We start from the raw sequence: 26,597 nt of genomic DNA, 5'->3' as shown, positions 1-26,597 counted from the left end.
AAAGATACGTCAGAAAACATTTAGAGACAGCAACAACCTGCACCATAATGCACTGGCTTCAGGCTGTGCCAGTTATACAACAAACTGAATCTGAACTTATACACAGCGGTTATACATAACATATCACACTCAACTTTTACATAACAAAAATGGAGAAGGTGGAAGTCTTTGCTGGAAAAATATGAATTTAAGAGAAGATTGCCTCTGAATTCTCCATATCATTTCAAAATCTATAGAAAATATGATTGCTTGTTCTCTAATGCATAAAGTAAAAGGAGCTTTTGAGGTTTTAATCAACATTACCTTGAGCAGAATATATCATGCTTATGAAACTGATGCATTCACCCAAAGCCGTTGAATGAGTTGAGTAGTCGCACGCAACTAATTTGAAATTTGTACGCTAATATTTGAAAATGTACTGAAATTTGCAAGCAATTCACCTTAGCGGAGAAACGGTCTAGTAGAGGCGGCGTGTTGGTGATGCCTTCACCCGGGTCCTGATATGTCTTGAGCTGCAACATTACAGAGTAAAACTAACAAACCCAGCAAAATGTATAAATGTTACACGTGAAATATACAGCAGGTTAACAAAAAAACTAAACAGTACCTAGACCAGCTCAAGTCAAAAGAAGATTTATAATATTCAGTATTAAACTTCCTCAGATCGTTGCTGTCTGACATTTGGGGGAGCAGCAGCACAGTCTTGCCCCATAAACGTTCACATCAACGGCAAGTAACCTGAACTGATACTGACCTCAGTCAGCATGATACCGACCTCAGTCAGCATGATACTGACCTCAGACAGCATGATACCGACCTCAGACAGCATGATACCNATGATACTGACCTCAGTCAGCATGTTCCTCAGCATGATACTGACCTCAGTCAGCATGTTCCTCAGCATGATACTGACCTCAGTCAGCATGTTCCTCAGCATGATACTGACCTCAGTCAGCATGTTCCTCAGCATGATACTGACCTCAGTCAGCATGTTCCTCAGCATGATACTGACCTCAGTCAGCATGTTCCTCAGCATGATACTGACCTCAGTCAGCATGTTCCTCAGCATGATACTGACCTCAGTCAGCATGTTCCTCAGCATGATACTGACCTCAGTCAGCATGTTCCTCAGCACTGCTGTGTAGAGCGCGACGCTCTCCTGCACTTGGACGCTCCGCAGCAGCAAAAAAGCTTCAGCTTCTTCCGTGCCGGCAAATTGCCGTACCGTCTGTAATATTGTGACACAGTAGAACAATGTCTATCCTAGTGTCTATTGACTCTAGCTCTCGTAATGTAACGCAATGTACTGTAAGCAATGTCTAGGCTAGTGTCTACTGACGGTAACTCTCATTACCAAGCCCCTAGATACCAATAGCGCTAGTTCTATGCGTAGAAATATGATTAATAAACGCTCCACTCTATGAGAAAAGCTGTGATTATAATAGAAGCGTGCTTGAATGGCCACTAAATCTTGATAACTGATATAACTCAACCACTCATTATACGACTTAATGTCACTAAATTGCTCAAATCGTATATTCATTAGAAATTTAAAAGTGATGAAAACTCCACAAAAATTCACCATATCTCTATTGAAACTGTTTTGGAGTCCAGCTCTATCGTCAGTTCGAAAAATCTAGAACACAAATACAATCAGAAGTTACTAAAGTTGGGATTCAAAAGAAAAAATATAGAAGTTAAAAACCTGAATTTACAGGCAAAATATATTGGTGAGTATTTTATTTGGGCAAAATAATATATTCATTCTTTAGACACTAAAAAGATCATATCCCCTTCTATAATAATTATCTTTTTTTAGTAACAAAATTTTGTACAAGCACCAGATGAGCATTCACAACCTCAAATCTTATATTTCGCGACAGATGACCAACATGATAAGGATTGTTTACATTATAGTCAACAGTTGTGAAGGTCGCAAGTGTATCTGCAGCAGACAGGGTACCTGCAATAGGGAGTGCACGCTGCACGTAGCTGACGCCAGTATGGAGTGTAGCAGGTCGAGCAGCTGATCGGCGTGTTGCTGACAAGTTAGGACTACGAGCTGAAGCTGCAGGTCAGCACTCAGGGCTGTAGGGCGCTGAGTTGACAAGCTGAAGGCAACAGTAGCATAAAAACACCTGACCATGATAACATAACTATAAAAAACTAGGATAAAATCTAAATTAGTTGATAATAAATGTGTTTTGTGAACGTTTCCAAAAATTCAGATACATGGACAGAGAAATTGCTTGATGCATGTTATAGTGCCATTGAATATTGATAGGGGTTCCCACAGTTGATTTTTGAACACGAATCATGTTCCATTAAAGCTAACACAACGGTGCAGAAGACGGGATATGCACAACTGCCACGCCTATGCAGTAATATGAGAATATTAGAACACATATTGCAGCAACACGAGAGGATAATATACGATACACATACGACTGCATCTACACATGATGCAGGATAAACGTGCGCAAGCACAGTATATACAACACAGTACACACTTAACACAGCAGGCATACCTACACAGGATACCTGTGAGGGTAGAGTGCAGACAGCACAGCGTACCTGTGAGTGTAGAGTGCAGACAGCACAGCGTACTGGTCTGTAGGGCAGCTGAGGGTCTGCAGCAGGTCTGGCACCAGAGAAGACAGGCGTGTGTGGTCTAGGAGGAGCTCGGCTGTTCCGGGGGCGTCAAGGCGAACCAAATCCTATGAAAAAATTAATAAAATAACAAAGACATTCAGTAAAACATTGATTTAAAATTATGAGATGCAAATAAAAACAAGGCCAGCATAAATTAAACAGCTTGAGTTCATGGCAGCAGAGGATTAAATAATTTAGCTTAATATACTTCTAAGTTCTTTACCAAAATAACCAAGTTAATAATATTTATACAAATAGATCACTATTTTCTTATTTTTGTCATCTCAAAAATGCTCGATTATCAGAACAACTTTTCACAAGATTCGTTAAAATGCACATTATTTCATTCATTTCAATTATGAAATAAATGCATAGAATGCTTTTTTACATCCACGCACAGAGGTGCGCTGTAAGCAACGTGCTGCAGCACACCTGGAAGTGCTGCTGCAGCTGCTGCTGCACCTGCTGCAGCGTCTGCGCGGTAGCGGCGTGGTGCAGGTAGGGCAGCACCTGCTGCAGGCGCGCGGGGTCGTTAAGGTAGCAGGTGAGGACTTTTTCTGGACGACCTTCACTGATGTACAGCTTCTCACACACCCGCCACCTGCAACAGTTGTAAGCTTATCATACACCCGCCACCTGCAACAGTTGTAAGCTTATCATACACCCGCCACCTGCAACAGTTGTAAGCTTCTCACACACCCGCCACCTGCAACAGTTGTAAGCTTCTCACACACCCGCCACCTGCAACAGTTGTAAGCTTCTCACACACCCGCCACCTGCAACAGTTGTGAATTATCGTACAACCGCCACCTGCAACAGTTGTGAATTATCGTAAAACCGCCACCTGCAACAGTTGTGAATTATCGTACAACCGCCACCTGCAACAGTTGTGAATTATCGTACAACCGCCACCTGCACCAGTTGTGAATTATCGTACAACCGCCACCTGCATCAGGTATAAGCTTATCACACACCCGCCACCTGCAACAGTTGTGAGGTGTATCAAAATAAAGTAGTGCGGAAAGTGAGGCTTTTCAAGGCAAAGTGAGGCGTGAGGGAGAGAAAGAAGTGATGCGTCACTCTAGCATGTTACACNGGAGCACCTTATCAAGGTTACTAAGGCAGTAAGGAGCACCTTATCAAGGTTACTAAGGCAGTAAGGAGCACCTTATCAAGGTTACTAAGGCAGTAAGGAGCACCTTATCAAGGTTACTAAGGCAGTAAGGAGCACCTTATCAAGGTTACTAAGGCAGTAAGGAGCACCTTATCAAGGTTACTAAGGCAGTAAGGAGCACCTTATCAAGGTTACTAAGGCAGTAAGGAGCACCTTATCAAGGTTACTAAGGCAGTAAGGAGCACCTTATCAAGGTTACTAAGGCAGTAAGGAGCACCTTATCAAGGTTACTAAGGCAGTAAGGAGCACCTTATCAAGGTTACTAAGGCAGTAAGGAGCACCTTATCAAGGTTACTAAGGCAGTAAGGAGCACCTTATCAAGGTTACTAAGGCAGTAAGGAGCACCTTATCAAGGTTACTAAGGCAGTAAGGAGCACCTTATCAAGGTTACTAAGGCAGTAAGGAGCACCTTATCAAGGTTACTAAGGCAGTAAGGAGCACCTTATCAAGGTTACTAAGGCAGTAAGGAGCACCTTATCAAGGTTACTAAGGCAGTAAGGAGCACCTTATCAAGGTTACTAAGGCAGTAAGGAGCACCTTATCAAGGTTACTAAGGCAGTAAGGAGCACCTTATCAAGGTTACTAAGGCAGTAAGGAGCACCTTATCAAGGTTACTAAGGCAGTAAGGAGCACCTTATCAAGGTTACTAAGGCAGTAAGGAGCACCTTATCAAGGTTACTAAGGCAGTAAGGAGCACCTTATCAAGGTTACTAAGGCAGTAAGGAGCACCTTATCAAGGTTACTAAGGCAGTAAGGAGCACCTTATCAAGGTTACTAAGGCAGTAAGGAGCACCTTATCAAGGTTACTAAGGCAGTAAGGAGCACCTTATCAAGGTTACTAAGGCAGTAAGGAGCACCTTATCAAGGTTACTAAGGCAGTAAGGAGCACCTTATCAAGGTTACTAAGGCAGTAAGGAGCACCTTATCAAGGTTACTAAGGCAGTAAGGGGCACCTTATCAAGGTTACTAAGGCAGTAAGGAGCACCTTATCAAGGTGCCCAGACTCAGTTGACGGGAGGCTGGTCAGGTGCCGTCCTATGAAGAGATATAGCGAGCACACCTCAGCCTCACTGAAGTCCTCACTGTTTTCCATCACCTGAAACACACAAAATTATCAGGAATTTGGTATAAAAATATATATGTGAGCGTACATAATACTAATGTGAATTTTATTGAATTATTCAAGTGCTATAGAGTTCGAGAATTGAAAAAACGCTTTTATGATCAGGGAAGCAATACGTTTCCAGCTCGTGTCCAGGTCAAGTTGGGATGAAGATTCAGTGAGAGATCCTAGCTCTTCAAACCAAAAGAGCAATGAGTGTTGCGAGAGAGTGTAGGATGACTTATGGACAATCCTTAATTAGGTCATAGTGATAAACATGCAATTCAATGGCACCAAATGATGAGACACAGACTTTCTGCAGATGTAGGGATAAAGCACAACAAGTTAGCTGTTGGAAGAAAAGCCTCGGAGTGTTGATGAGTACCGAGGCAGGCACGGGAGACCACATCGTGGTAATAGTTACAAGAGGCAGACAATAGATGAGGTGGCCAGCAATAGTTTACGGTGAGCAACGTATGGCAATTGTAAACGGTGCAGCGAACCATCACGTCTAGGATCAGCTGGATGCAGGAGCTGAACTACTGGCAGAGGCTGCAGGAGCTGAACTACTGGCAGAGACTGTACCAGAGACTGTCATACAGGACACTTGGAAGATGATAACGGAACTGGCCCCTAATTTATAAGGAAGGCCTTCAGGATAGTGACATACAGTGGGGGGAAATAAATATTCGTACACTTGAAAAATCGTATTTTAATGTATGTAAGTACACAAACTTAACAGGAAAAGTGATTTAAATTATGTATAGAGACGCATAGTATTCAAAAATACTATCAAAAGAAATTAAATCTCAANCCCCCACTGTAGCACACAGAAAGAAGAAGGAGACTGTGCAGGACTGCCTCATTTAACGACTCAGCTGCAGCCAGAGTAGACTCTTCAGGAGGGATCTCTTTCCGTGGCAGTTGCGAGGCTATTCAACGCCTTGCCAAATGAGCTGAGAGGAGGGCAGTTATCTATCCTGAGAAGTTCAAAAGACCATTGCATGTGCTTTGAGCACAATCCCGGATTGTCTGTCTATGCTCCACAACAATCAGCAAGTAGAATGTCATCAGTCTGCGGTGCTGTGGAGGTTAGGTTCCCTCACACCTCACCTGCACCAGAATGTCCATCAGGAGGTTAGGTTCCCTCACGCCTCACCTGCACCAGAATGTCCATCAGGAGGTTAGGTTCCCTCACGCCTCACCTGTACCAGGATGTCCATCAGTCGGCGCCGCTGTAGCAGTCCAAGCTCAGAGGCAAACTCGGCCTCTTGGAAGGCAAGTGAAAGAACGTTCAGAAATTCTCGAGTGTTAAATCTGTTGACAGAAATAAAGTTAATAGATTAATATGCATCAACCCAGGAATATAATTCTCCTTTATAGTCAAAAGACATTCCATTTGGCTTAATTTGGCTTGAGTCAAGTCGGGTGAGTTATCAGCGTGGCCCACCGCAAAGAATGCAGGCTTACAAGTTTCACATCAGATTATTTATATGCATGGTATTTACGCTAGGCCATTGTAAGACTCAATAATCAAAATAGATGTACATAAATAGGTCTAATTAGATTTTAAATTTGGAGGTAATAGCGTACCGGAGCAAAGTACGTAGGAACGGGAAAGGCTTCTGAGACTCGTCAGCGTTCTTGGTGTGTACGGTCGTGAGGCATTTGAAGACGTCGTACTTCACCTGCAAAACATGACCTTAAGAACACATATTCTACTGAGTTATTTACAGGCGTGATGAAGCAAATTATTGCAACTGATAAAACATTTAACTTTTACGAGCAGATAACGGGTTACCGGACAATTAAAAAATGTAACTAAATACATATTAATGTGACAATTAAGTTAAGATGTAGGAGGTAACCTGCTGCAGCTGATCAGCCGCCACATCCCCAGTAGGATAACCACGCCCCGCCAGACAACACGACACAAACACAAGTAGTTTGTTGCCCAGAGCTACGGAGCAGCTGGGCAGCTCTGCGGCGCTGCTGTCGTCCAGAGCGCTGGCAAGCTCCTGTGCAGGGCACGCGTTCAACTGGTTAATAAAATGTATGCAATATCTGCCCGAGTTAGCTTACAAATATCCGCTACCAATCAAGTTAGCTTAAAGTTTATGCACAGAAAGTTATGCCGTGAATGATGGTATAAAAAATAAACATGAAAAACATTATTATATTCTTGAATCAAATAAAAGCCTCAATACCAGTATAGAAACTTGGTATTATGGAATAAAAAATGTGATGCTGGTACGTTAAAGGCTCATATTAATTGAGATGTTAATTAGAATATAGCAAGTCGGGGAAATAGCAGTATAATAATAGTATAATATTTATAATAATAATAGTATAATATCGTATAATAATAATAGTAGAACAATATCGTACAGAAATAAGGTGGTGCAGTGGAGTGAGGTAGTCGTTGAGGCAGCGTGTGTAGATGTGAATAAGTGCGTCATAAAGACGACGACGTCGACACAACGTGACGGTCTGGTGGAGGTCCAGAGACGTGACGGTCAGTTGTATGATGACGGCCTCTAGTGGCTGCCACATCTGCTGCTGCTCGTAGTGATGCAGTAACTCCTGACTCAGGCTGGGGGGGAGTGATGTCAGCTCCCCTGAGATGATGTGGGGGACAAGGGCCTCCAGCAGCACACCTGTCGGGTCATGAGAGGGCGGTTAGTGGTGGGTTATGAGGCCTCCAGCAGCACACCTGTCGGGTGATGAGAGGGCGGTTAGTGGTGGGTTATGAGGCCTCCAGCAGCACACCTGTCGGGTCATGAGAGGGCGGTTAGTGGTGGGTTATGAGGCCTCCAGCAGCACACCTGTCGGGTCATGAGAGGGNACCGCCATGTGGCGCACTATGCCACTCACCTCACCGCCATGTGGCGCACTATGCCACTCACCTCACCGCCATGTGGCGCACTATGCCACTCACCTCACCGCCATGTGGCGCACTATGCCACTCACCTCACCGCCATGTGGCGCACTATGCCACTCACCTCACCGCCATGTGGCGCACTATGCCACTCACCTCACCGCCATGTGGCGCACTATGCCACTCACCTCACCGCCATGTGGCGCACTATGCCACTCACCTCACCGCCATGTGGCGCACTATGCCACTCACCTCACCGCCATGTGGCGCACTATGCCACTCACCTCACCGCCATGTGGCGCACTATGCCACTCACCTCACCGCCATGTGGCGCACTATGCCACTCACCTCACCGCCATGTGGCGCACTATGCCACTCACCTCACCGCCATGTGGCGCACTATGCCACTCACCTCACCGCCATGTGGCGCACTATGCCACTCACCTCACCGCCATGTGGCGCACTATGCCACTCACCTCACCGCCATGTGGCGCACTATGCCACTCACCTCACCGCCATGTGGCGCACTATGCCACTCACCTCACCGCCATGTGGCGCACTATGCCACTCACCTCACCGCCATGTGGCGCACTATGCCACTCACCTCACCGCCATGTGGCGCACTATGCCACTCACCTCACCGCCATGTGGCGCACTATGCCACTCACCTCACCGCCATGTGGCGCACTATGCCACTCACCTCACCGCCATGTGGCGCACTATGCCACTCACCTCACCGCCATGTGGCGCACTATGCCACTCACCTCACCGCCATGTGGCGCACTATGCCACTCACCTCACCGCCATGTGGCGCACTATGCCACTCACCTCACCGCCATGTGGCGCACTATGCCACTCACCTCACCGCCATGTGGCGCACTATGCCACTCACCTCACCGCCATGTGGCGCACTATGCCACTCACCTCACCGCCATGTGGCGCACTATGCCACTCACCTCACCGCCATGTGGCGCACTATGCCACTCACCTCACCGCCATGTGGCGCACTATGCCACTCACCTCACCGCCATGTGGCGCACTATGCCACTCACCTCACCGCCATGTGGCGCACTATGCCACTCACCTCACCGCCATGTGGCGCACTATGCCACTCACCTCACCGCCATGTGGCGCACTATGCCACTCACCTCACCGCCATGTGGCGCACTATGCCACTCACCTCACCGCCATGTGGCGCACTATGCCACTCACCTCACCGCCATGTGGCGCACTATGCCACTCACCTCACCGCCATGTGGCGCACTATGCCACTCACCTCACCGCCATGTGGCGCACTATGCCACTCACCTCACCGCCACGTGGCGCACTATGCCACTCACCTCACCGCCATGTGGCGCACTATGCCACTTATCCAACATGGCCTCGACCAGGTGGGATATTTTAGCACGTAAGGCGGCCCGCCGTTTGGAGCGGCGGTGTGGCAGCCCGACCACCGCCACGGCGGTGCCACTGAGCATATGGCGGGCCAGCTGCAGGCACGCCGCCATCTGCCCACCACCTGCCAGCTGGTCCAGCCGCTCCTGCCAGCTGCGCACCGTCACCACCTGCACCACAAGCCAGGCTTCACTTACAGCACACATTTATACATAATAATAATTATCTTCATACAAAATAATTTACTCTAATAGTGAACAAAATAATAATGTTCATACAATATACAAACTAATTTACTCTAATATTGAACAAAATAACAATATTCATACAATATGTAAACTAATTTACTCTAATAGTGAACAAAATAATGATGTTTGTACAATATACAAACTAATTTACTCTAATAGTGAACAAAATAATGATGTTCGTACAATATACAAACTAATTTACTCTAATAGTGAACAAAATAATGATGTTTCTACAATATACAAACTAATTAATTAAATACAGCATCAAGCCATCATCAAGATATAGTTTATTAAAAGCAGCAGGTGCTCACCTGTAGGGTGCGGGTGCCCAGGAAGATGACTTGGTTGCCGAAGCTCACCATGGAGTGGTAGCAGGCACGCTCACCAGCTACCGCCTGCACAACACTTCACTCCTATTATGATACTCTTAACTTAGATACATGAAGAATTATTTAGAAGAAGCATTAAAAATGTTAGTGAAACATTGTTTCTTTTGAGTACTAAACCTTTGTGCAACTTCAGGATTGAGGATTAAATAATAGCAGAGCCCAAAATACGTAGAAGCAGTATGAAAAAACAGTTCACTTCATACTAAGAAATGAATCAGAGATAAGGTACTAGTATTGAAGTCTAAAGTCTGATCCACTGTTAACGCATAACTAGATGTGCACACTCTGGAAATTAATGGGCGGGTGATTAAATATGATGATCCTGGCATAAGGACATTTCAAATAACTTGAACCAATCAGGTTTGAATAATAGAATATCTGACTAGTAATTTCACGTGAACAGAACAGAATTTGAGCAGCAAATATAACTCCTGACGTTAATAAGAGCTGCATCACACTGCCAACTCCTGACCATGGCTTTGCTGACGTTGCCCCCCGTAGCGCTGGCCTTGAAATGCTGCGATGCGTACACCAGTTCCAGGGCCGTCATGTCGATGGTCTCGATGGTTTGTTGCGAGCGAACGTCCAGCACATGACATTGCTCGCTGCTGTCCAGCAGGGCCATTGTTGATCCATTCAGCCAGGCTATGTTGTGTAATAAATATTCAGTGGTGATTTGGCGCAGTGGCACAAACTGCAGTGAGTCACCAGCACCATGTGTTACCTGCACACACAAACTGCAGTGAGTCACCAGCACCATGCATTACCTGCACACACAAACTGCAGAGAGTCACCAGCACCATGCGTTACCTGCACACACAAACTGCAGTGAGTCACCAGCACCTGCACACACAAACTGCAGGTACTGAGTAAGAGCACAACAACACCTACATGGGACCCAGTGCTCTACAACACATAGAAGTATAATAAGATAGAGGCACTTGAGGGCTTGCACACCTGATAGAAACAAAGGAGGTTTTGTCGCCCAAAGGCCAGCACGGGGTCGACTACTCTGGAGTGGTCTGGCATCTGGATGACCACAAACTGCCACGCCAGCAATGGCAGAGAAGACGGTGAGCCACGCAGGGCTGAAGAGAAGAGCACCTTCGGGAACGGTCGCAGCGACACCACAATCACCTGCAGGCAAACAGGTGACACTAATACCCCAGGGGATTGCAACAACACCACCATCAACTTCAAACATGTAGCCGGCTTACTATTGCAAATTTAGGTACCAGGTATTAACTTAGTTTTCGTTATTCGTTATGTTATTTTAGATAATTTATAACTTTCTGATTGTTTTTGTTACATTGGAAAGTTATTTACAACTTTTGAAATTAAACTACAGTTGTTATGGCAGAAATTATTTTTTATCCTTTCATTTACTCTGTGTGATTTGCCTGCCCATATCAAAACTTCCTAAATTCCTATTTATCCTAACCTTATTAAGGTCAGGTATTAGAAAAGCCTTTAAATTCAATTCACTGCAGTTGCTTACAGCAGCTTGTTATTTCTAATTTGTTTATAATATTACTCTTTGATTTCTCATTCCCAAATTTATTTACCATTCCCTATTTCTTCAGAGCAACTAAATTATTCTCTAATTCCAATCGCTTTAACTTCTCACATTTAATTACTTATCAGTTACTGGTACCGTAAACTGGGTAACTTTGACTCCCGGGGTAACTTTGACCACTTTTGGTTTTTTTAACAAAAACCCCCAAAACTCAAAAACTATTTGACATAGAAAAATTTTGTCAATGGGCATTAAAGGCCTAATACTGAGGCTAAGCTGGGGTAACAAAGACCATCACTTTTTTTAAATTACATCAAAACTATGAGAGGCAGGAGCCAGCAATTTATGGTGAGTAAAGCTAGAGTATAGACCTGTATTTTGCATGTTTCAATTTAAGTTTAACTTATCTAGTAAAAAAAAGGCATCATTTTGAAAAAAAATTGGTCAAAGTTACCGCAGTTTACGGTATCACCTAAGTTTGTACCATCTTGACCACTTCACATGCTGTCAAATGCTTCCTTTTATTATTAATAATTGAGAGCACAAGTCTTTAATTCAGATTTATTAGTAGAGTGGCTGTAGCCAAGCAAAAGGGAAACAATGTTTTGATTCACATCACCTGCAGCTTGAGACTTGCTGCAATCGAGTCATAAGCTTGAGACTTGCTATACAGCTTGAGACTTGCTATACAGCAACACTTCAGTCATAAAATGTGTGCATTTAAACAACAGCAATTGACTGCCATTTCACCAAAATAATTTGTAGCTACGCAGCTTATTGTTCCAACATGCAAATAAATTGATGAAAGTTAATAGTAAACAAAAATATATGATTCAATTCAATGATAACATTGACTTTAGGAACATTTGTGATGAATGTTACCTTGGTGATGGTGGCCATAGCCACAATGACATCATGGAGCAAGGGCGCCACATTGAAGCGACTCATGAGGAGGGGTTCAACGGTGCAGACCTCACCACGACTCCCAGTGAAGATGCAGCGACTCATGTTGCTGTTGAGGCCCATCGTGCGCTTCACTGCCACTTCAAAAACCGACCCTCCACTATCACTCAGCATTGCCAGATTAGGCATGTCTGTCCACTGTAATAAAATAATACTTTAAAATTTTTATTTAAATATAATCTATCAATGATATTATTCAACCTTGTTGGCAATTATCCACATTTACAAAACTAATCAGTCTATAGAAAAATTTGTTGAAAATTACTGTGGGACACAAAAAATATTCTCCATAAAATAAAGTACTTTCATTTAAAACAGGTAAATTTTGAAGAAGAAATATCATGATGACAATCATCATTTACACTGTTGTGATGCGCTCAAAGGTTATATTATGGTATACAGGTATATCAAATGCAAAAAAACAATTACCTACATTACATTATTCATTCATCATTACTCTTCTATAAACAGTGACAAAACCAGAAATATGAGCTCTCATTTGTCTTGTGCAGGTGCACCTTGAGGTGCAGAACTGCTGTGTGAGCAGAGTGAGCATCAGGGATGGCTTGGACCAGATTGCCAGTGCTGAGATCAAAAAGACAGAGATGGCCTTTAGCATAACCAGCCAGGAGACGTATTCCATCTTCACTGAGAGCCAAAGCAGAGACAGAACCATAGGACTCTTCACCAACATGACTCTGGAGACACCACTTTAAGGCCTGGCTGGGCTCAAACACCATGACCAGTCCATGGCTTGTTCCTATACAGATAACACTGCCCACGGCCATGCTTGTGGGTAAGCCAGAGTTGCTCCGTTCCTGAGCTGACACCAACTGGGAGGCAATGCCTGTGAGAGCAACATGACGGACAACTGATGCTCCAGTTTTGGGTTTACGATGTTGAGACGATGATCCTACACTGCCTGTGCAGGACAGCACTTCACCAGACTCATGACTGCTGTTGCGGGAGTGCCCTGACACAGTTTCAGGCTCAGAAAAGGAGGCTTTTGGCTCAGACTCAACAGTGGAGAGCCGTTCTTCTGAGTCTGAAGCTGAGTCAATCTCTCCATTGTAGTCAGGCTCACTCAAAATGCTTTCTAGAGTGGGGAGCTCAGCAAGTGTGGGCAATTCAAACTCAGTAGCATCCAACTGCACAAAAAAATATAACAATAAACAGTATGAAAAAAATGGCCTGAAACACTTTGGATACATAACATATATTATAGCCCATACATAAATATATCAGCACAGTACCATTTTCCACTTCATTCTTTCTTTACAATTCAGTATTGAAAACATCTTCCAAGTAACAAGAACTTTTGGGGTCATAGGTTCAGCAACTTTTCAGGCTAAAAAGAACCTGAAGAAGCAATAAAAATATTATGGTACACAAAAAATTAAATTTTTGAGATGCAAGTCCATTTTCAAAGTTATTCAAGTTGAATTTTTTTTCAAGGCCAAAAACATATTTGCTTTGACATACCGTCAAACGGGGTAAAAAGGGACCGTTTTGAGCGTTTTTTGTTAATAACTTCTTACCATGAATCATTTCATAAACAAGTTTGTCTTTATTTTATAGCTCTTTGCAAGGGCTATCAAATGGCATCTTCAAAAAATCTCCATATGCTATTTGTAAGGTGCTAGATGCAATATAAAAGGCTCCTGAATTAATCTTGAAATGGGGTAAAAAGGGACACTTGAAATAAAACTCAATTTCAAACATTTGAAGCGTGCAGAGTGTACTCATCTATAACTAACGGTACTCTGAAGTCCTCCTCTTTCATTGTAGATGATGTAGATGTAAAATAAATGACATTTTCTGTGATTTTTACTCGTTTTTCCTTTATTGATATGATATTACCATATTCATCAATTACTGTATTATTAATGTGATATTACTGTATCCATAGACATGCCATTGAGCATTAACAAGAACCTTGTCCACTGCAAGCTTCATATCAGCAGCCATGTAGCATTTCTTCTGTATCTGTAAGCTTACAGGATGGCTTGTAATTTCACACAATTTTAATCAAGTCTAGTGATTTCACTATAACAAAAAAGATCGTGAAAAACATACCTGAAACAGAAAATGATGTTTTAGTGACAACCATCATACTACGTTTGGAAGAAATAAATCATAGTTTAGGTACATTACTTTCCATTCTATGATGCCCGGTGCACAATTCTATATATAGCATTCTATGTACAATTTTGTGACAACTGATGATGCACTAATTTTTTGATAAGTGAATTTTTTTCACTGAGCAAGGTAAATGTAATCAAAATTCTTTGTTGTTAATCTTTTTTTTTTTTTGTTAACTGGAGCCTTTGCTAACTGAGGTTCTACTGTAAATACATTTTTAAGGGTGTCCCTAATTGTCCTTTTTTGCCCCGTCACGCGGAAATGGCTGCCATTTTTTTTTTGGGACAAGATAGGCAAATTCTGTCAATTACATTTTCAAGCCGACACATGGGTGCAACTTTTATGTAAGTAAAATTTTTCAATACGGCAAATATTTTTTTTTGCTCCAGACCTCAGCAGAGGTTCTTTTCCAAAATCGCACTTTTCACACTTTTTTTCAGCGATTTTTTAGAGATAGTAAATGTTTGATTTCTTGACTAGCTTTATACATAATAGATAGGTAGTAAAAATGTTGAAGTTTACGCCACTATTTTTAGTTTTGCAATATTTTGATTAGTTTAGCTGCTACAACATTGCTACAAAATGTGGGATGCGCGTCCCTATTTACCCTGCCCATCCCTTTTTACTCCGTTTGACAGTAGCATTATCTAAATTTACTTTCTTCATCCTTTAATTAGAAATGAGAAAATTTTCCTTTGATATTTTCCATTGATAGATATATATAGAGACTGTTTTTTTAAATGATTTTTTTACTAGTTTTGGCACAAAGCAGTTTATTGCTGAATTCAAACATAATATGATCTTTACCTAAAGAGATTCACAATTAAATTTCAGGGATGGCTTATACCAGATGGCCAGTGCTGGGATCAAAAAGACTAACAACTTTTTTTGGTTGCCTACCTCAATGAAGTGCTTGTGCTTCTTGATGCAAAAAATTTAGGAAAATTAGGTAAAAGCCACCATCCTGCAACCATGGACTCATGGAGACAATGAATACAAGGCAAAATTTTATTTTTACAATCAATTTCAAGTAGCTAGGTATGTACTTTTATGGCCTTAATGACTTAACTTAATTTCTTTTATAAAATACCACTATGCAGAGGGTGGATGCAGCGTCGCCAATATATGGACTTTTAAGCCCAAAGCGTCGCCGGCCATTTTAAAGATGCGTCGCCGGGTAATTTTTAATGAAAAGCCATTGAAGCTGAGTAATGATGAACTATTTACAAGCCACAAACGTATTTGAAAGGTTGCAGGCATGTGTTACCCCACATAACTAATTTTACCCTAAAAACAGTCCGATTGTACAGCAAGTGTCAACTGAACATGTAATAAAGCAGTCTGACCACTCTAATGTGACCGAAACTATGCAATCGAAAAAACGTTGTTTACATTTTTTGCGGGAACTCATCGCAACTGATTTCCGGACAAGCTTCGCTGCATCCAGACAGGAATAATGGGCAGATTTTTTAGAATACCGCGGGTGAAAAGAGGCTCTTCAAGGGTGAAGTTGGAAAATCGGGGGTGCAATTTTCGTCCTCCCGGGTGCTTCTCGAAAATCGCGGGTGAGAATTTACTGTTCTCGGGCAATTTTACGAAATAGCGTGTGAACAGCTGCTACCTACCGTCTCTCAACTTCTCGCGCCGAGCGGCCGAACGAGAGGTGCGCTGCCATAGACCAGTAAATTACCTCAAATCAGCCCTGGAGTCAACATCAACCTTCTAAATGCTATTGATAAAGCCATCCTGGCAGTGGCACCAAAGCAGCTGTACTCAATTGACCCATCGTACCACATGAACTTAAAACCAACAATGCTTCAGCTCACAGCCTCACAAGCTATTCCACATCGGTTGATACGTCGTTCTCCAATAACTTTCAAGTTTCAACCCATACCTTCGCCTTGAAGGAATGGATCGTCAGCAAGCATATGTATATGATAGTCGTATGTCGGATGGTTCTACAGGCGATTAAGTTGAAAACACTGGTTGTCGAGTCGTTTCTATAATACTATGGAGTTCTTAAGAAATTAATGTAGTAGTTAAATAGATAATAAATACGATACAAAAGTCACTTGTTTTAGTCGTATAACATAAATAATCTTCAGAATACCCACTTTCCCACTTTCAGAATACCCACAGACCCACTTTCGTTCCTCGACTCACTTTCGTTCCTCAACCCACTTTCGTTCCTCGACCCACTTTCATTCCTAGACCCACTTTCGTTCCTTGACTCACTTTTGTTCCTTGACTCACTTTTGTTTCTTGACTCGCTTTTGTTCCACCACCCACTTTCGTTCCACGATCCACTTTCGTTCCTCGACTCACTTTCGTTCCTTGACTCACTTTCGTTCCTCGACTCACTTATGTTCCTTGACTCACTTATGTTCCTTGACTCACTTATNCTAGATTGAATACCTAGCGGGAATTATCCCGCTAGGTATTCAATTCAGTAGCACGTTAGCCCACGTGATGTAGGTCTGCTCGTCTGAACTCTGAATTGCGTGTTTAGTGTGTATGATGGAAAACTCTGCCTAATGATTACATAATGAAGTTTAGTTCATTGCAGTGAACTTAAGAGACAAATTTTCAACTAACTAATACTTTATATAAGTCTAATTTTAATTGTTGAGTGAAAGGTGCAAGCATAAAACTTCAAAGTGGTTAGGTACTTTATAGAAACTGAGCAAGGCAGTGTACGTATTTTAAGCCTTTAAGAAGTTCAGTTTTTGCCTCAAATAACGATGTTGGGTAGAAAAAGTTGTCTTGGTGGATCGAAATAATATATGAACCTTCGAAATTAGAATTCCATCCTGATCCACTCTCTGCATAGTGGATAAAATACAATGAATTGCAAGGTTTTGATAATGAATTCTGAAAATTACAAACACATTTTTGAAATAACTTAAACCATAAAATAGTAATATTGGTTGAAAAGTCTTTCTTAATTTCATATCCCAGCCAGTTTTTTGTGCATTTTCATATTAAAAATTATGAGATTGAAAGATATCCAAAAGTCAAAACATACAGATTTACAGACTGATACAGTTTATTACCTACATTTACAGTCAGTGAGGAGAGACCCAGAGAGCCCAGAGCCTACCTAACTGCCTAAGACTAACTTACTAAGTCTAAGTGCAGTATTTCCAAGACTCCAGTAATGATTTGAATTTCATGTGTCCATTAAGATTGAAGGTAGCTAGTTAAGGTTGCATATAATATTTTGAATTTAAAACTATATCAAGGTAACAGAATAAACAGATAATGGAGTCATGGAGATAAAAAAATAGGGGCCTACCTAGGTATTTTAGAAATGAAAACCTAGAGGCTAGAATGCTGTTCATGCATTGACACTCTATTGAAATTATGTACATCACCAAAGTCACACCTGTACTACAGAGCTTGTCGTTATCATCATTATAGTTTAGTTACGTAGTTTATACTCTGTACTCGTATAAATTAGAGACACTTTAACAGTTACCTCTTGCAATTGTCTTTCCATCAGTTCCACAAGGTCCGCAGTGCCCAAGCCTTCATGAAATGAATTAGAAACATCCACGGGAGACGCCATTGAAAATTGAATTTTTCAATTAAATTTATAAAAATAAAGGGCGAATTCGATATTGCAAGTTTGCAACTAATAGGGTACATTAGCAGACTACATCACGCCGATCACGATAATGCTGTAAGTGCCGCTTACAACTGACATCGGTGCCTCGGAGTCGGAACTGCCTCCCAAGTCCTAACGTTAACGAACGCACCTTCCGCATTCCGCATTACTTCTTTCTTTGTTTTTCTTGGTGTTACGAAAGCCATAGAATTACCTTGGCAGTTACTCATTAGGGATGTAAACAAAAATATTTCATTTTTTATTGCTGGAAGATAAATTTATATGACCAGTATTTTATATAAAAGCATTTACTTGATGGCATAAAAAAATTATCTGGCATGTGGATCCTCCGACAGACAAAACATGGCTTTAAGGTAAAATCTTTAAAATAGCCGCTACTATAGTATATACATTAGTTTAGACATTATAATGTAAAATACTACACTATTCTGTATAACTATGTGGTATAATTTGAAATCCATGAAATAGGCATGTTTGTAGAAGTTGTTACCATAAATATTACATTAATACAAAAATTCTTTTTACATTGTACCTCATTAAATTATAAAATTTGATGAAATATGCCGAAAAATTTAAAATATTCTTTATTTGTTAATACTGACTAGTAGAGCATTGGTTTTTTAGTCCTAGCGGCAATTGGCAAAGGCAAAGGCAAATCACTAGCATCAGTCTTCTTCGAACACTTGCGGAGTGAGGTGTGTGCTTTGAGTGCATCGATCTAAAAATAACGTCAAGATGGGAGGTTGCTGTTACTCATGTTTGAAATTCTTAGTAATTATCTTCAATTTGATCTACATGGTGAGTATTTTACATAAATTTCGTTAGGGAATGGTTTGTTTGGCCACTTAGGTGAGTCTTTGTTGTGAATTATTTCTCTGCTCGGGACTAGGGCGAGGCATTGTTGGTGTTATGTTGCTTCTTCGCTCGGCTATGGCGCGCGTCTCCGCTCTCTTTCGACTCACGATCGGCATGGCACGTTTAATTATGTACATCTTTAGGCGGTTCTTTATCCATTCATCCTCAGTCTTGATACTGATTGCTTGTTGCTTCGCTTATATTATATTATACTTTGCTTGCAATCCCAGACATTTTTGACCAGAGACTGAGAGAGCAATACAAGCATAATAAATTAATAATGTATACCTAATGAATTTTCTGCTGTTTAGATTTTTTCCTACGCCGTTTGTGTGTAAATAAAGAACCTGTGTTATACGGGCACAATAGTTGCTTGGGACCTGGGTGTAGTTTGTCTCAAAGTCCGCGAGTCGTTTTTGTGTATGTTAGAACTTAGATAGGTAATCGGGTCTCATTTCGTTTTTATGCATAAAATACGATGAGGCGACCAAAATTCGATCTATCAGGTTCTATTTGATCAGTATGATAAAATAAAACCTTCCATGTAATCTTCTTGTATTCTGATCAACAGAAATTTATGTTCACGATAATTGGCTATTAATCTGTTTGAGATGAAATTCAAGACATCGATTTCTTTTGTTGAATCCGTGATCGTTATTTTGTCAGCGGTAAATAAGCCTTCCTCGTGTATAAGCTTTCAACGGGCAAAACTTGTAGCTAATACGAGCCCCGTGTTCAAGCGCCATAATTGTCGAACGGAAGACCCGAGAACAAAGTTTCCCGACGTGACGAGGAGACGTTCACGTCATCTATACGACGGGTATTGACGTCATCTGTAGACTGGTGACGTCACTTTCCTTATTTCAATGTGATTTATGAACTATTTTTTAGGATTGCTGACGATCATTGAAGTTTTCTGTGCCCTTAAATGTAGTCACGTATAAGGCCATAGAAATACTTATCGGCGGATAAGAACTGAACAAATACAATAGCTTTGCACGAGCACGATGTAATATAACCTATCTATAATTATAACTCATTTAGGTAACTGTAAGCAAAGTATGGTGCAGGAATCAATAGACGCTACTTATCTCTGCTTCTTGATCGGATTTAAATTTTGTGAAGAGTGACATGAATCCTTGATGCCCTTGAATATTAAGTTTTGTTCCGTTCTGACAATGTGAATGTGTCATGGGCTCCGGGTTCTGTACCGAGTCCTAACGCAGTTGGCCGGCCTAAGTATTGCCTAAATCGAACTTGAAAATATATCAACGTTGCTAAAATAATAAGCTCAGAATTATAATACATATATAATAATATGTTCACATCAGGTTGAAGTTAAATTAACGATGCAATAAGTGAGCCGTGCCTCGCGTACTATTAATGTGTCTTTTAAGTGTTGTGAAGTGCGTGTAATGAATACCATGTGCTGTGAACTATCAGGACGGTGAAAGGACGCTATTTTATCTTCATCGGAAGGAAAAAACACCAATCGTCCGGTTTGAAGGTGGAACAACTTTCTCTTATAGTGTGAATTAATTACGCACATTTGAGGTTTAATGATCGCTCATAAAATTGAACTGAATAAAACTATCGCTAAAATATATGACTAGATTAGTCAAAAATTCTTCATCATTGGACTGAGATGTTCTTCAAATTACTATACCCTAAGCATATCTTCCTGTGCTGCTATACTGCAGTTACTGCTCTTACTGCTGCTGATCACGAGCTGTTCTTAAGAAAGAGCAGTGTGGTGTAGTGCTCTTCAGCACAGCAGAAAGATCAGTGTGGTGTAGAGCTCTTCAGCACACCAGAAAACACCACTTGCAACATCACGTCCAAATTTTGGCCAAACTGTAGAGAACCGTTGCAGCCGTTACTTACTTAGTACGTAGAGGACGTTACTTATATATCTTTGCGTAACAAGTTCGCCGTGTCGCGCCCTGCAGGAAACTGACTGCTGGGGGACGGAGTTAGTGACGTGCGGGAATTCACCACTTCCTAGCCGACAGATTACAAGCTGTCCTTTGCTACACCGTTACTTCAGTCATATATTAATATGAAGATATGGCATAAGGAAAGAGAAAACTGACGAACTGGAAGCAACGTCTGCTAGGACACTAAAAACAGGAAGAAAATAATCGATGAAGACTAATAAAGAAATGCGAAACCAGAAGCAACACCGACTACGATAATCTGGCAGCAGAGAATACGAAGAACCGAGGACGTCGGCCATGAGCGGAGCTCTGGCAGGCGCGGCAGGTCGGCTTTAAGGATACGAGTCTGCTAGCCGCCTGTAGCATCGTCTGCCGCCTGTAGCATCGTCTGCCGCCTGTAGCATCGTCTGCCGCCTGTAGCATCGTCTGCCGCCTGTAGCATCGTCTGCCGCCTGTAGCATCGCCTGCCGCCTGCAGCATCGCCTGCAGCACCGCCTGTAGCACCGCCTGCAGCATCGCCTGCAGCGTCGCCTGCCGCCTGCAGCATCGCCTGCCGCCTGCAGCACCGCCAGTAGCGCCGCCTGCAGCATCGCCTGCCGCCTGCAGCGTCGCCTGCCGCCTGCAGCACCGCCAGTAGCGCCGCCTGCAGCATCGCCTGCCGCCTGCAGCACCGCCTGCCGCCTGCAGCATCGCCTGCCGCCTGCAGCATCGCCTGCCGCCTGCAGCACCGCCTCTAGCACCGCCTGCAGCATCGCCTGCCGCCTGCAGCACCGCCTGTAGCATCGCCTGCCGCATGCAGCATCGCCTACCGCCTGCAGCACCGCTTGTAGCACCGCCTGCCGCCTGCAGCACCGCCTGTAGCACCGCCTGCCGCCTGCAGCATCGCCTGCCGCCTGCAGCACCGCTTGTAGCACCGCCTGCCGCCTGCAGCACCGCTTGTAGCACCGCCTGCCGCCTGCAGCACCGCTTGTAGCACCGCCTGCCGCCTGCAGCATCGCCTGCCGCCTGCAGCACCGCCTGCAGCACCGCCTGCCGCCTGCAGCACCGCCAGTAGCATCGCCTGCCGCCTGCAGCAGCGTCTGCCGCCTGCAGCATCGCCTGCCGCCTGCCGCCTGCAGCATCGCCTGCCGCCTGCAACATCGCCTGCCGCCTGCTTGCGCCACTAATTTTGCCATGTGTGCTGACATGGCAAGTTTGAAGAGATCATGCAAGGTGGCTTCAGAGCGGCACTTGCATATCCAGTTGCATCATGTCCAGCACAATTATAAAGCTTGGTTAAAAGTACAAGCCCTATATCTTGGTCAACAAGGAAATTATTTCTATCTGAATATTGGTAAAAATTCGTGGCATTGAATCTTGACCAATTTTGAGGTACACTTTGAGCCGACTTCTTTGCTGACCTTAGAATTAGTATTATTATCACTAATTATTTTTTGAATAATCACAAAAAATTGTGCAGGGCTTCATTTTATTAGCTATTCGTATTCTACGAGTCGTCAAAAATGTCATTTTGTTAGAAGTTGCCAGCATGTAGCCTACCTACGCTTAAGACAGGGGGTCTAAACTGGCAGATATTGCAGCTAAGAGTCGTCTGAAATGGCGGGAAACTTGATTCATTACTTGCCTGAAGCTGCAAATAGAATTTGGAGAAAATTGGCGCCATGGTGTGGGAAGTTTGTTCATTTTAGACCACTTGATGTGGTCCAGTATCACGTTTGGCAGGCGAGTCAACGTCTCGGACAAAAACGCGGCCTCTCTCACGGCCGGTCTCGCGGCCGTGATTCCAAATTCAGTGAGCGTGGAATATCTCGCAAAATACTGAATGTAGCTCGATGAAACTTGGTACAAATAATCATTAGAGCCTAACGGTGATGTTTAGCTCGTGACAATTTTTCGAATTTCGCCTTCATTCCTGAGTTATATGAATATACGTGGTGAAAATTGCAGTGAGCGTGACATTTCTTCTAAAGTACTGTACAGATTTGAATTAAATTTTGAATAGATGTGTATAAGAGACAGACAGTACACCGTCCATGTACAACTGTACTCACGTATTGCCGGGTAGAATGGAGTGAGGGGTATTACAGTACACCGTCCATGTACAACTGTACTCACGTATTGCCGGGTAGAATGGAGTGAGGGGTATTACAGTACCCCGTCCATGTACAACCGTACTCACGTATTGCCNAGTATCACGTATAAGACACTCATAAGACAGTACCATGTATGCAGTATCACGTACCTATAACACAGTACCATGTATGCAGTATCACGTATAACACAGTACCATGTATGCAGTATCACGTATGCAGTATCACGTATACAGCATCATGTATGCAGTATCACGTATAACACAGTACCATGTATGCAGTATCACGTATTCAGTATCACGTATACAGCATCATGTATGCAGTATCACGTATAACACAGCACTAACACGGACTCTCAAGACCAGTAGGACCGTGACAGTAGTTCTCTGTAAGTCTTCAGTCATGCCTGCTTTACTTTATAATATTAAGAGTGATAAGACATGCATTTTATATGTGGGCTTGTTGAACTGAACGGAAACAATGTCTTCCATGAGCTTTTAATCATGATATGAGATGTTATGATATGAGGTATGATTCCTTGAGCTTTTGATCATGATATGAGATGTTATGATATGAGGTATGATTCCTTGAGCTTTTAATCATGATATGAGATGTTATGTTATGAGGTATGATTCCTTGAGCTTTTAATCATGATATGAGATGTTATGATATGAGGTATGATTGCATGAGCTTTTGATCATGATATGAGATGTTATGATATTAAACAGTGAGTCTGGTTGGTTGTGCGCACTGGAGTGTGCAGCGCGCTTTTTATTTGATGCAAGCACAGCATTCAGGCTAATCATGTGTAGCGGATGTACGTACATTGCTGCATAAACATTATTATCTCTTGTAATGAGGTTACATTGCGTGTTGCTTCGTTAACGCAGTGTCAAGACGCTATATCTATCTCAGCGTCGCCTTGAACACATCATGAAAGTTTCGCATATGTATTGTATTGTTGTTCGTTGTGCCTGTTATTTCTTCCCTTACTATAATCACGGTAGTGGCAAATCTTGCAGTTTTTGCTAAACGCTATTTATGATTTTGCTCATCTATGTTAATGTTCCAGTTCTGCAGTCTGTGCTGCATCTCTATACATTCATTGCTGTACCATTGTAGTTACTACTGCAGCTTTACGATTGCTGCTGCTGCAAAAGTTACCTTCGCTTTTTAGTTAATATCGTCACTATATTACATTCTTTAGTCCCTGTTATGAGGTAGAAATTATTACTGCTGTTTGTATCTCTGTAAAGTATGCAGGGCCAACAGAAGAGAGCGTAACTGCTGCCACAACTTATCTTTTTGAAAGCTAACGTCACAAACGTTTACGTTGCCTGTCGCCGCTCCGAGTTGAATGGTTAATATTACCGGGCTTGTTTGTCGCCCTTCTAATACCAGTCGCCAAGGTTACGTGTGTCGAGGGCTGCAAATGGTCCACGCAGTGTATCCTGGATACCAGTTGCCAAGGTTACGTGTGTCGAGGGCTGCAAATGGTCCACGCAGTGTATCCTGGATACCAGTTGCCAAGGTTACGTGTACTGAGGGCTGCAAANTGTTGTTGTTCTGTCTCTTATACACATCTAGATGTGTATAAGAGACAGGGTCCACCCAGTGTATCCTGGATACCAGGCGCCGAGGTTACGTGTACTGAGGGCTGCAAATGGTCCACGCAGTGTATCCTGGATACCAGTCGATATCATGAAGCGACCTCGACAGAAGTAAGACCACAACAGTCTCTTTCTATGCGTAATGTGACGTTAATGAATGTCATAATTCGTGATTTTATTGATATGTATTCCCAAACAAGTACGTATTACGTATGCAGTGTAATTATGTCGTGTGAATTTGAAGCGAAACAATTGTGAATACAATGAAATGTTCTGCGATGTTGAGTTTATTGCAAAATAATTGGCTGGTGTACGCTGACTGGGTTGATGTGGGTTGGTATGGTTTGACTGCATAAACGAAGAATTATTTTCATATACCTGGTCCGCGTTGCAAACCTTATCGTTTCAGGACCACTTACCTCCAGTGTATTTGACGTGCGCGCCATGAGCTCAATTTTGCGTCATGCATACACTTCGATTTATAGAGATTAGGAAGAGTGAGAAGTAGAAGTACAGTATTGAGTGATGGTCCTATACACTATGCACTATACTCCTATACACTAAAGCGGCCGCATGTTTACTGCGCAAGACTTTCATTTGGGCAGCGCGCGGTTCGATGCGCTCTCTCTTTCTTTTCTCTCATCACGAACTTTCTCCATGCGACTGACGCGCGTGGTGGTGACGTTACATGCACTGGTGATGGTGGTCTTATATCTGACTGTGATCTCCCACTGATCTCTTTGGCGTCTGTATTTTTTGTATAGGCTAATGATAACGTTATGATAACGTCCAAAGACTGAGCCAGATTTTCATAAGCTGATGATAACGTTATATCGTTCAAAGACAGCCAGATTTGCATAGGCTAGTGATAACGTTATAATGTTTGATATTCCCTTGGATTAAATCAATTTGTGGCGGTTATGCTTCCATATATTTGTAGTTGTGTACACATTTCCTATCCTTCTATGTCATCGGTCCCAAACTTTACTTATCATCGGCCGCTTAATGGTTGTTATATTTGGTCGCCAAAGAATTCACGCGTGTTCTCTTCTCCATGCCAATTCAAAAGCTTATTTAAGAAATTAATGTGCAATGAGATCTCTCACAAAAACAGAAGAAATTCTTTTAGTGGTAAATTGAGTTAAATAATAAGGTTAATTCGTCCTCACAAGTCGTGGAGTTTCCATGTAGTTATCGCGTCGTACACTAACCGCTGTTACAATATACGGAGGCCATGAAGGTCTGGTCTAGCCCTATAGTGGCAGCATTGTCCTGTAACGATCATAGACCAGGCAAACCTAGGCCGCTGTTTGTAGTTAGCTTGGTAGTACTGGTACAATACTGACATGGGGTAGGTGGTGCGATGCCCACTCTTTACTATCAGGAATCTACGGGTATTAGGCCAGGAGTAGCCGTGTTCTTTCCAATTTCTGTGTGTCTCCCGTTAAAGACTCATGTGTCGCTACTCAGCGGCCCTAAATGAAAGCCGTCTAATGGTGGTGAGAAACACGATTTTCATGGTTTGATTACGAAAAAATAACCATCAAGCGCCGTACGATCGCGCTAGAAAGTTGTACTACTGTTTTGTTCGAAAAATCTACAGTTTCTATTGAAGGCCGGCGACATAAGTGCTAAGGCGACGTAAGTTGCATTAACGTTACTGGCACTACAAAAATATCGGTATTTAATGGTAAAAGAACGCGATCTTCTAATTATTTACAGTAAAATATTTTTTTTATCACAAGGTTTGATATGCTTTAGTTTTAGTAAATCGCGTAATTTGCCTTTAATAAGAAACTGTCGACGTTATAAATATATATTTATACGGTAGTCTAACTTATTATGTGACTTTTTTCATATGATGGTCATGCAGGCCTCTTGTAGAAGCTACTCATCATACTCTTCTGAATATGAAGTAATGATCAAGTGTAGGAATGTAAGTTAAAAAAGTAGACCGTCGGTGCTCAGTGACAGCCCGCGGTCTCAGTGCACCGGACGCGCCCCCCGGGGTGTTGGGC

The 26,597-nt window shown here is 42.6% G+C and overlaps 2 protein-coding genes across 2 annotated transcripts in view; one reads left to right on the top strand and one right to left on the bottom strand.

Annotated features, from left to right (window-relative positions):
• Nucleotides 1-440: 440 nt before the first annotated feature.
• On the bottom strand, nt 441-18,171 carry LOC108665274 (vacuolar protein sorting-associated protein 8 homolog; the record flags this gene model as incomplete). Its single annotated transcript, XM_047883658.1, has 17 exons — nt 17,938-18,171; nt 12,836-13,465; nt 12,237-12,455; nt 10,796-10,975; nt 10,311-10,562; nt 9,761-9,844; nt 9,140-9,371; nt 7,317-7,585; nt 6,797-6,946; nt 6,522-6,616; nt 6,134-6,245; nt 4,780-4,922; nt 3,085-3,253; nt 2,575-2,717; nt 1,964-2,111; nt 1,112-1,228; nt 441-512 (listed from the first exon to the last, which is right to left on the bottom strand). Coding segments are annotated over exons 1-17 (3,105 nt in total), but the record flags the coding sequence as incomplete, so codon positions are not given.
• Nucleotides 18,172-18,768: 597 nt separating this feature from the next.
• The window catches only part of LOC108665275 (CD9 antigen), a 22,517-nt gene continuing 14,688 nt past the window's right edge, over nt 18,769-26,597 (top strand). The window contains exon 1 of the mRNA XM_018152011.2: nt 18,769-18,885. Within this exon, the coding sequence (XP_018007500.1) occupies nt 18,823-18,885 (63 nt within the window). The 5' untranslated portion in view covers nt 18,769-18,822. The remainder of the gene's footprint in view (nt 18,886-26,597) is intronic.

This window comes from Hyalella azteca, unplaced genomic scaffold (genome assembly GCF_000764305.2).
Source record: "Hyalella azteca isolate HAZT.00-mixed unplaced genomic scaffold, Hazt_2.0.2 contig13418, whole genome shotgun sequence".
Lineage (NCBI taxonomy): Eukaryota > Metazoa > Arthropoda > Malacostraca > Amphipoda > Hyalellidae > Hyalella > Hyalella azteca.
Note: the sequence above shows the minus strand (reverse complement) of the source record. Positions and strands in the feature narration are given on the sequence as shown.